Source organism: Bufo bufo, chromosome 2 (assembly GCF_905171765.1).
Source record: "Bufo bufo chromosome 2, aBufBuf1.1, whole genome shotgun sequence".
In the NCBI taxonomy this organism is placed as follows: domain Eukaryota; kingdom Metazoa; phylum Chordata; class Amphibia; order Anura; family Bufonidae; genus Bufo; species Bufo bufo.
Window position 1 is genome coordinate 343,087,842 of NC_053390.1, and position 12,633 is coordinate 343,100,474.

The 12,633-nt window shown below is 36.9% G+C and overlaps 1 protein-coding gene across 1 annotated transcript in view; it reads right to left on the reverse strand.

Moving 5' to 3' along the window:
- Positions 1-3,495: 3,495 nt before the first annotated feature.
- The window catches only part of RORB (RAR related orphan receptor B), a 117,245-nt gene continuing 108,107 nt past the window's right edge, over positions 3,496-12,633 (reverse strand). Inside the window, exons 9-10 of the mRNA XM_040420310.1 lie at positions 7,378-7,490; positions 3,496-3,651 (exon numbers count right to left, since the gene is read on the reverse strand). Coding sequence (XP_040276244.1) covers positions 3,496-3,651; positions 7,378-7,490 — 269 coding nt within the window. The remainder of the gene's footprint in view (positions 3,652-7,377; positions 7,491-12,633) is intronic.

Sequence of the window (12,633 nt, forward strand, 5' to 3'; positions counted from 1 at the left end):
TAGAAACAACCCTTCTTCCAGCTATACAACTTTTTGAATGAGTATACAATATGGCTGGCTATTGGTTATGTAAAAAGGTCTGTATAATGTGAATGTTATGAAGGAAAGCATTGTTTTTTGTCTGAGAAACTAAATTCGTTGCTACCTCAAAAATGGCTAAACATTTTCAGAGTGCCACATAATGCAAGGTAAATTCAATATTGCTTCAAGAAAGCGAAAACAAGTTTTCTCATCATTTTTTTAAAATGAAAATCAAGGACTTGGCTGTGAAATCCTTTGACCATGTGGTTATTATTGATTCAGTGTCTTAGCTACTAAAAAATTTCTTCTCCTGATTATCTTCCAGTTTTCACATAAAAAACATGGTCATTTGAAGGAAAGTTGCATATGTCCTTAACTCCACTTCACATTATTTAACACTAAACATCCCTGAGTGGTCAACAGTGCAACTTCTGCATCAAGCAGTGATTGTCATCATGAATATTAAATGTTACCAAGATTGAAAAAGTTAACTAGACAATTCCTTCATCTTTAAGAACATGCAACCCTTTAGCTGTAGTATTATTAAATGTGTCACATAAGGTTATTATGATGTGTTTATTTCTCATAATATCGATCAAGTATTGATTGTGCTTTTATTAAAAAGTGCCTATTATTTAAAACAGGACAAATGAATTTGTAATTGTATTAGAAATTGATGATGGTAAAAAGAATACTTTTGAGATTTGGAAGCTGTAGTTATATTATGTCAAATATTTTGCTAGTTTTTGTGTGTGCAAGTTTCTATATGAAACATATAACATATAGATACTTGATAATACCGCAGAGTCTAAAATTGTGCTACTTCTCTCGAAAGGCAAATCATGACTTAGTACATCATTATAGTCGCTAATAAATCTAAAAGTCTATGTGGTGCTATAAGACTAGGAGACATGGACCAAAATGTTTAATTGACCACTGTTTGTTACCCTGGTGTTCTAGCAATCTGTAAAGTGATCTACCATTGACAGGGAATATGACCCTTGGAAGTAATTCTTGAAACAAAAGGCTCACAGAAGTGACATTTGCTCTAAATAGGATTAGGCCCTTGATGTACATGAAGACATGGCTACATCTGTCTACAGAGTCCCTGGCTACGTCATTTACTTGTATGGAATTATGAGACTGGATTGCCATTACAAATTGTAAGCAAGACTTTTGTCAGACTGAAGACAGGACAAGAAATTATGGCAAATAACAATTGCATATTAGATCATGCAAGGTTAATGTAGTGTATGCCTGTAGTATATATATATATATATATATATATATATATATCTCTTTCAATAGAGATTACTGACATTTCATATTTAATGAAAAATAGGAATTTTATTTTTTTCTCAATCCCTACTTTACACAAAATATACAAGTCTCTCATTCTCATATTATTTACTTTATTTGAGCTACAGCAGTAAATTAATAGCAGGAGTGGACAAAATAATATATAGTTTAGAAGCCATATGCAATAACCCAGGAATGGATTAAAAATTTGTTCTGGTCTGGTGATTAGAAATTTCAGCCCAGTTACCTACCTAGTCCCTGGGATGTACTTAACACTGACCTATGAGTAATACTTCTCAAATTGTGGGATGGACCTAATTGGTAAGGAGCCCACAAGATCTTGGCAAGCTGGGAAGGCAGTTTTAGCAACATTAGTTACTTCTTTTGAGCTTATTTTTAATGTTATACTGGGTTCAGGAGACAACTTGCATGGCCTTTTCAAATGATAACACCTAAGCATCACCATGTTCCTGCTGGTGAGTCACCAGTACTAAAAATGTTGAGAAACCCCAAGTGACAAGATTCATCCATCTAAAAAGGTATGGTTTTAAAGTAAAACTCTTGTGGATTGCGCTGTTTGTACCAGAAGAGTATGAAAAAATAATTTGCTGAAGGCCAGATCTTGCAATAAGTGGTCATGTGACAAGTAGTATTTAGTAGTATGGATCAGGTATGTTATGCTCTTAGATAGGTACAAAACACTGTATAAAATTTCTTTGCATGCTTATGTTTTCTTATTATTCCTGTGTATTAGCATGGCATGTAGAGCATAAAGTGAGCATGTTCCATTGAGTATGAAGTGCTGTTAGATGACCTTAGTAAAGCTGCACATTTCCAGTAACTTGTGTATTTATTGCTCTATGTGCTACATATTATTAGACAAGAAACAGGATTGTGTAGCTGGCACATGTGTCATATTTTACTTTATGAATACAAGAAAAGCTGAAATATAGAATATAAATAGGGTTTAAAGGTTTGTCACATCACTGTCTTGTGTCAACAGGATTTTGCAAGGGGATAACTACGAGCTTCCAACTGTTTGATTGGAGTTTACTACGTTAAACACTGCCAAGCTAACTTATGTGCAAGTAAATCTGGTTTACCCAATGGCACAAACATCTCGTGTTTGACAGAGCCAAACTCTCAGTGCAATTATTCTGTTTCTATCTGTGTATCTGAAGTACAAAGGTAAATACTAAGAACCATTCAATAAAAATATATACTTTCCTCAAAACTATATCTTGTACTTTTACCATTTACAAGATCCTGTACCAGTGTTTGCTATTGTCAATTGCCTTTGTAGCTGGATATTTGTTTCTGTATGGGAGTGTTGTGTCATTTTCAACCATTACACACCTGGCATGCTTCTACTGTACATAACCCAATGTGACATTTTTACCATTTGGTAGATATACAATACATTGGCAATTATTGTTCAAACAATGGCTTTTTTGATTGAAACTTGATTGCCCAAACATAAATTAAATACATAAATTCAAGGGGAAAAAACACAACATCATCAAAGAAAGACAGAAAGAAAACTAGCAGAATTTGAGTGTAAGTACGGGATTACACCACGGCAAAGGTGCAGTTATTGGTGTGTATTTATATATATATATATATATATATATATATATATTTATATATATACACCATTACCATCTACACATGCATCTAAAACATAGAAAGAATTCAAATTCACTTAAATTAGAGATGAAACGGTAATCCAGAAAGAAGAGTAATACTGTAGAAGTATATGCTCATAATGATATCTACAATAAAATTCTATAAATTGTCGTCTCTCAAATTATATATATAAAAAAAGTAAATACACCCAGTGTTCTATATATTAAGATAAATGCTTCGGCTACCAGAGGGCTTTGCAATACCTTTTATTTTCTGCCGCAGCCTCTGGCAGCAAAAGTGTTAAACGGTCAGTTCCAAAGGAAAACCAAACAGTTAATAAGAAGAAGAGAGAGCCCCACTCAGAGGTGCATATTTACATTCTTCAAACTGTAGCGGTGAAAAATAATTCTAGTAAGTGCAGGACATTCCTAGTGCTGCTGTAGTGATGTTTTTTTTTGTTTCTTTTGTAGTTTTCATCAGTCCTTTTGAGCACATTTCTTTTGTCTTAGTAGTGATGCATTCCATAGCTAAGTGAAAATCCCAATGTCTTCACTTGCAGCCAGTGCTTGAGTCGGGGTTAAATAGCTCCTTGTACAATGGAGGGAATAGCGTATTCACTATTTCTGGGTGGGATTGCTTAAATACCTGCAGCTTCTCTCCATGTAAGTTGCAAAGTGCAGTTAAGTTTGGTATCTTGGCTATTAACTGTGAAGAAATCAAAGAGATGGTTAAAATCACAAACCAGGGTTAATCCTCAGATGATGGCATTAAAAGTAAGAAAAAGCAACAGCCACATTTAAAACAAAAAAAAACGAAACAAACAGAAAAAATAGGGCTAGAGGTTAAGGAGTCAAGTCAACAATGCTGGGTGGATGTGAATATTTTTTTGATGGGGAAGCGGGAATAGATCTCTTTCAAACCCCTTTGGAAGGGACTTTTCTCCTGTGGGATTAAATGATATTGAAATAAAACATACCCGATTCTAGTGATGGGCGTGAACATTCGAATTGCAAATTTTAATCGGGAATATCGCCACTTAGAGAATTCGCGAAGATTTAGAATATAGTGCTGTATATTTGTATTTGCGAATATTCTCGATTTTTTTCCATCTTAATCCATGATCCCTTCCTGCTTCTTGCCTGTGGGCCAATGAGAAGGCTGCAATGTCTTTGACTGAGCTTAGCAACATCCCTAGCAACCAATAGGAAAGTTGCCCCCCCCTCCTTACTATATAAGAACCTCCCCAACAGCCATTTTCTGTAGTTTTATGGAGTTCTGAGAGAGAAAGCAGTGTTATTGCTGTGCTCTGTGCTTTGCTGTGTCATTACATTAGATAGTTAGTTAGCTTTATTAGCCATTGTAATGTTCTGTTGTGTCAGCCATTTTCTCCAGTCTCAGGAAACTTCTAGCAGCTTGAAAATCTAGCAAAAGTGACCCACGCCTGTATTGTGCGCGCAATACGCTCATATTACATTGCCGATTTTCACAATCAAAAAAATAATGGCAAATTCTAGAATTGGCAAATTTATGATGAATTTTCGCTCAAATATTCGCAAAATAACGCAAATTCAAATATTGCCCCTGCCGCTCATCACTACCCGATCCCTCTTTCCCCATCTGGTTTTCCCTGACATCTGCTGTCGGGGAATAGCAGGGAGGTCCCCATACACATATGATCAGCAGCTGATCCTGAACAAATTTGGCAGGCTTGATGTATGTTTATGGCCAGCTTCAGGATAAAATTGCGATATATATCTGGGTAGTGAAAATAGACAAAACCAGATGGCACTTAAAATAGATTAAAAAAACACATTTGGCTATCTGGTAGGCTAGAGGCTGGCACAGGTCATCTGTCCATTGGGACATGCTAAGGCACAACCAATTTTATACTTTATTTTGGCTATAAATACTCTGCTAACAAATCCATTGGCTTATTGATCTAAAATGTACCCTGGTAACTAATAGCCACTATGCAGTGCATTAAAAAAAATGATATAATTATGATATATTATGGTATGTATTTGTATAGAATGTTTTCTATATGAAATACTCAGGGATACAGGTGACACTATGCTTTCCCGCACGTCTGTATGGCAGTATTATAGTATATTTGGCTATTTCATTAATGGTAATTTATTGTTTAATAAAACATTTTCAAGCTATACACATTAAAATATTTATTAATGAATTGTTGTGAACCATGTGTGAACTTTCTTCACGAAATGTAGCAGATAATTTCTAGATGTTATATGAAATAAGATAAGCTATGTCATACTTTAGTATTTTCAGAAGACCAGTTAAAAGTATTGGGGGAGATTCATCAAAACTGATTTAAAGTAGAACTAGCCTAGTTGCCCATAGCAGCAACTCAATTTCCACCTTACATTATGTAAAGGAGCTCTGAAAAATGAACTGTAGAATTTGATTGGTTGCTATGGGCAACTTAGTCAGTTTTCCTTTACATCAGTTTTTATAAATCTCTCCCATTGTCTCAAAAACTCTTCTGTTAAATTGGTATAAATTATTTTCAGGTATCTATCTATGTTGCTTCTATAGACTGGTAAATGGCAAATCATATTTTTTTTTTTCAGTCAGTAATCCCACAAAATAATTGCTGAATAACTAGGCAGATTTGCCTTTTAGGGGTCTCGGAAAGATATTAGGTAACCCCAGTGGGAATTGTAACAGTGGACGCCTTTGGCTGCTGCCTACCTTTTCTAGACACAAGATATAAAAACAGCTATATAGGGTAATGCACAGATGTCATACAAGAAGATAACTTAAATGAGTATATTTAATGATAGGGGAAATGCTCCTTAAAGAATACATTCTAATAGTGTTAAATAAAAAAATATAGTTTTTTTGTGTCTGCAGTTCCTATGCAGTGCTATGTGTCTGCTTGGTTACAAACTACAAACAAACCCTGTGTATTCTAATCCTACAGTCATGCTCTTTTTCATAAATTCCCTAATTCATGTCATACAGTTGTTAGCGGACAAATGGAAACAAGTATGATATCAGGATTAGATTACACAAAATGTGTCTGTAGTCTGTAACCATGGAAGCACAATGGTTTACATAGGAGCTGGACAAATGGAAACAAGGATGACATCAGGTTTAGTTACACAGAATGTGTCTGTAACCATGGAAGCACAATGGTTTACATAGAGGCTGGACAAATGGAAACAAGTATGACATCAGGTTTAGTTTACCCAGAATGTGTCTGTAACCATGGAAGCACATTGGTTTACATAGGGGCTGGACAAATGGAAACAAGTATGACATCAGGTTTAGTTTACACAGAATGTGTCTATAGCCATGGAAACACAATGGGTTACATAGGGGCTGGACAAATGGAAACAAGTATGACATCAGGTTTAGTTTACACAGAATGTGTCTGTAGCCATGGAAACACAATGGGTTACATAGGGGCTGGACAAATGGAAACAAGTATGACATCAGGTTTAGTTTACACAGAATGTGTCTGTAGCCATGGAAACACAATGCGTTACATAGGGGCTGGACAAATGGAAACAAGTATGACATCAGCATTCGATTTAACAGAATGTGTCTGTAGTCTGTAACCATGGAAACACAATGGTTTACATAGGAGCTGGACAAATGGAAACAAGGATGACATCAGGATTAGATTACTCAGAATGTGTCTGTAGCCATGGAAACACAATGGTTTACATAGCAGCTGGACAAATGGAAACAAGGATGACATCAGGATTAGATTACACAGAATGTGTCTGTAGTCTGGAAACAGAATGGTCTACATAGGAGCTGTATATACAAAGTGGCAGGATATTTCTAATCATTTGCATCATTGCATCAGTTGCATCATTTTTCACTTTAGATCTATGATGCATGGGAGCAATATAACTTGTTGCAAATAATCCTTGTTTGGTGTATTTCACTGAAAAAAATTAAAAGTTAATAGCAACTGCTAAAAACAAAAAAAATCTCCAGAATCCGCCATTAAAGAAATGTATAGCTAAATCTGAATAAGAGTCCATTCACACATCCGTGTGTGTTTTGCGGATCCACGGATCCGCGGATCCGCAAAACACGGACATCGGCAATCACTGGCACTATAATAGAATATGCCTAATCTTGTCCGCAATTGCGGACAAGAATAGGACATGTTCTATTTTTTTCGGGAACGGTCCGCATTTCTGGATCCGGGCAGCACATCATGCAGCCCCATAGAAATGAATGGGTCCGCAATTCTGTTCCTCAAAATGCGGAACAGAATTGCAGACGTGTGAATGGACCCTAACTCTGATGCCTTTTAACACTGTTATATGCTATCACACAGCCTACCGTATCCAGAATAATATTTTTAGCCACTTGTCATGTGTTATTTAAGTTCAGTATGTGAAGGTTGTATTTCTACATGAAAATGCACTTCTTATGACTAGTACATACCTTTGCCAATGTCTCATCATCTAAGTGGTTCTTCTGAATCACATGCTGAAGTGCAAAATAAATTCTCTCTTGAAGCTTCTGAACTTTCCTTGGTTCTATGAGCCATGGCCTTTCTAAAAGTAAAAAAAAAAAGAAAAGATTTATATAAGTGATTTATAAGGTTAGCTACCTGCATAGTCTTAACAGGATGTATAGACCAAAGGCTAAATTTTAATTTTTGGTCTCCTCGTATGACCCATTTGGATCATGTCTTTAATTGTATAATAGAAATAAAATAAACATTATAGATAAAATACATCTGATATGGATTATTGCTAAGGAATGTACAAAATGAGACATATAACTTCTTCATATCCAGTACTTTGAATGATATGACCTTCCTCTGATAAAAGGGTCTGCATTCATGTAGCAATAAGATATACAGTAAAACTTTTCAATAAAACCACCTATTTGAGAAGATCAATCCTGATCTAGACCAGATTTATCTGTGATATATTGTGATATATGGAGCAGGGTCATGAGCTGAGCCAGCTACATATGTAGCAAGTGATAGCTATGTAATACAGCTCACATCAGAGATTACACTGATCCTAGTCATTTTCCCCAAATACAATATAAAATGTGGCATCTGGGGAGTTAGAGGGAGAGGGCTCAGGGTTCAGATTGGATGCTATGGCAGCCTAGTTCCTTGTGAAGGCTCTCAGGCCTGCCATAGCAACTGTCTGTTAAGCCCTGCTCCCAACAGCACTTAATAGGAAGTATGTTGAAATCCCATGGACTGCAATACTATTCTATTGCAGTCTATGGTACAAGTGATCAGAAAATTGCATATTATAGTCCCCTTAGCGGACTAAAAATTAAAGTAGAAAAAGATTTTAAAACTATGAAACACAAAAATATTAAACATTTAAAACCCTTTCCCAATTTTACATAGAAAACTAATAAATAAACATCGATTTTAAAGCTGCTTAATCACAAACCCTTTACATATCTCTTCCTATTCATCCCAGTTGCTAACATCCCACTTCCTAACTCTACTATCCGCTGGTTGTGATGGTTCTGCGCTCTTCCTTTAAATGGTGCCATAGGGAGCTGCCTAATCTGTTGACCTCTTTTCTGGGCACTGAATATTCACTAGGATATATCAGCAGTTTTGGACATAGATGACTAGGGCCAACCAGTAAAATACATTCTAGGGGACCACTGTACAGCTACATGCAAATATTACCTGACCTCTGATGAAATCCCTAAAACTGCACCAACACACTTGTTTTTTTACCTATACTAGCATGCTACCTAGCCTGTTCCTCATACAGCTCTGTCCTGGAGACTCCGGCAGTATTCTGGTGACTTGCTCTTGCCTTATACTAGGCGTCTCTTAGATATGTGAGCCAGGAACATATGCTTAGACAACGACATACAGTAGCAAGACGCTGCAAGATTATTGATTATGGGCTTCTCTGCAGCGACTTTGAGAAGGCAGGTCCCTAGGGAAAGTGGATACTGGCTGGCAGCTTCTGTACTTAGAGGTTATCTCAGCCACCTTTTCCATCTATAATAATAAACGGTGTAATTTTTTCAATAATCTACCCAGTTTTCATATGAACACAGGATGTTTGAGATGCTGTACACTATCTACATGTAGTGCAGTCTACTGTGCTATCTGCAACTTGTGCAGGAGGTGGGGGACTGGGGATCCACCCTTGCTCAGGACTCACCAGGGGATTCACCTGTTCCCTGTGGACCAGTCCAAACCTGTACATAACAGTAATTTTTGATCACAATTGTGTTTTAGCATTAAAGCCAATGAACGCAGTTATCAACAGAAGTCCCCTGCAAACGCAGGCATGTAACATGCTGAAGGCAATACTTATTTATAAAATAATAAATCATGCTAAGATTTTTTATATTTTGGTAATTTTGTACATATTTGCTAAAGGATTAGGCTTAATTAAAGCTGGGGCAATAGTCAAAACAAACGCAAGTAGAAAAGAATGGATTAGTACTCTGACTTCACTCTGATTACAAATGTTGGTCTCTCAGAAGGAACATTCTTCAGTCAGCTAAATGAAAATGCACCATGACAGTCTGTGGTTAAACAATTTAATCATAAGAATATCCCCAGAAGGATTCTCTTTCACTCTGTGTCTCTAATGCTTTCTAGTTAGCAACAAGGAAAGAGGATTTGGTGTAAGAAGACTGGAGACTTAGAACAAATGTATTGACAAAAAGGAGGATGTGTTACTCTGCAGAGAGAACAACTCCTGTTGTTAGAAGAGGCTCGGGTGCATTTGCACCACTTTACTAGACAACCACTATACTAGAAACTGAATTGCAGGTTATTTTATATTGTGGAGAATTGTGAATAATGTACAAACTAGAATTAGTATAATTATTTGCTTTTAGTCAATATATTGAAGCGAGAGCATTTGTAGGTCAGGTGGTTGACATCGGAGGATGGTTTAAAAAACAGTGATATTTGCATGGGACCTGATGTAACATTGAGATATTTTAGAATATATTTTTGATATATCAAATACCCAATGCAATGCATAAGACAATGTGGATCTATCATACGGTGTGCAGCCTAAATGCGAAATGCATACGATTAGCCGTATGAAGAATGATTGGAGATGTGCTGCCGACAAGATAATTTCTATGCAAGTGGGGCTTTTCTGCCATAAATTGGCCTATGATGGGTTTATATGGCTGTGACACTCCACTTAAAGGTTCAGAATATTCTTAGAATTAGGACTTACTAAGGAATTCTTTGACATATGGATCAACAATAGCAAGCACACCTGCCAATAAGATATTTCTTACTTCTTTCTTCGACTACATCATGCTGTAGGGAGGGTATATAGGGTATAGAGGGTATATAGTTACACCTTATCAATGGTGTGTGATGTATTACCTTTTGTGTGCTATATATACTTTTAGATGTTTTTAATTGTTTTCTGACAGCGCTTGTTGCTTAATAAAGATTATAAATACTTTACTTCGGTGTGCCCTGTCTGATCACATGTCCTGTCTGCTTATATGGTGGTTGTTTTTTGGGGCACATTCACGGCACCCAGGGTGTCTATTCATTTCTTTTATATTTGGTGGTGCCAGCTGATTTATTGGTTGTGATGAACGGCAAGTGACAAACCCAGAGGGGATCAGAGAGGCAGGGACATGAGCGGCGGAACAAGGCTTTTAAGAGGTGTGTACTTTTTTGCTTTCTGGTAAACTTAAAAAAAGAAAATTGAAAAAGCCATTTAATGATTGTGTGTGAGCCTCTTTAATCATGCAATCCTTGAATACACTGCAAAGCAGCCATGCAATGACTGTCCTACAGGTATAACTTTTTACATCTAAAACTTTCACATTTAATAAGCACTGATCTCCCAGAGAGAGTCTTGAAATATATATCTAATCACACAAATTTTTGGGATAATGTTCATCACACTTTTGACAAACACAAATAAAATTATGCAATAAAAGGACATCACATTATGTCCCCATAACCATATTCTGTATGTTCTGACAGTAGACTTCTGGTCCATTGTAAAAATACTACCCTACATTTTTACACCTGTGGCCATTTTTCATCAAATCATAATTTATTTCTTGAAATAATGAATGAAATATCATATTTGTGTCTAAAGGTCTGACAAAAGCAGAACTTCAGATGCACCACATATTTTAACAATAAAATACCAAAATGTGCAGAGTCCATACATGTTACTTTTGTCTAAAGGGCCCTTCACACGGGCTGAGAATCCTAAAGATAATCACTAACGAGCATTCATAGGAATGCTCATTACCAATTATCTGGCAGTGTAAATGTACCCCCGATTACCCGATGAACAAGCAAAACTCTCGTTCATCGGGTAATCCGATCATTTGTGCACACATAAAAATCGTCATTTGCTAGCAGCAGATCCTGCTGTGTAAACATAATCTGCTGCTAGCAAATAACAATTCAGTAAATGCAGTGGTCTCCTCCACCAGCGAGCAACAAATTTTTGATAATCTGCTACTCTGTCATCCCATGTAAAGGGACCTTAGGTCTTATCTTCACATAGTCACCAGAACTAAGTAAACAAAAACTTTCCATGATCCAGATTCCATTTGTGGACATTTGAAGTCAACAAATTAACTTATTAGGTGGAGTGGAGATTAAACAAGCACGTGTTCAACTTCTCACTCCTTTAGTAGGAAAATAACCTCTTACTACATGTGACAATCAGACAGCACATATCCTTGCTGATTGGTAAGAGGGGTGATAACATGCATAAAAGTACCAGTTTTTCCCCCTGGGGCCACTGGACGCTGAGAAGGAGAGATGACAATAACAGGCTGTGACCTTTTCTTTCTGATGTCATCTTGTAGCTACCTCTCATAAATGCACAGAACCAGGAAGTATACCTTGGTCGCTAATTCATTTTAGCTATGTCATTCTAGGTTAATATTGCACCTAGAATATAGTGTCTTGTGCCTGGTATCATTTGAAAGCTAAACTTCTGGGCTTTGATATGATATCAAGTTCTACCTTGATCCCCAACAGTTTTGTCCATTTTTGGCAGACCTCAATTATTGACAGTTATTAGTGCCCATGGGAATTTCCAAACACTGATCCTGAGTGTTATGGAAATCTGTATTAGTTTGGAATATAATTTATTGCTCGTCCTGTTCAAGTCCTCATCAAACAAGTAGGGAGGATAATGTTAGAAAGTAATGGCTTATTTCTTTCTCGAAAGGAACCAGAAGGGATGGGGGTGCAATTAGGGCATTGCTTTTCTGCACCAGGATGGTAGAGTGTGATGGCATGAACCAACACCAGCATGTAAGGGCACGTTAGCAGCTAAGACCTTCTCCTTCAGTCACAATTGAACAAATCTGAAATTATTTGTTGTGTCTAGCCTCCCTGCTGTCTTGTCTACGTTTGTCTTGTCTATCCTCTTTTGTTTTCTATGAGAGCAGAAAGCTACCAGTCTGATGTATCTATAGCACAGGGGAGGCATTTAGGAAGGCAGCAGAGGAGTACATTGGTCCTGTGAGGCTCTGTGATTTGTTGCTTAGCAACAGCTTTTGCGGAGGGCGGGCTGATTGCCTAACTGGATATCAAACTGAATGTTCTGGAAGGAAAGTGTGAGTGTGTGGGGTGCTGGCTGAGAGTAGGGGAGTATAGGCATGAGTTACTTCAGAAAAAGTGAGACCTGGTTTAAGTCTGGCACTGATGAAGTGCCAAAGGACAGAACATCTATATAT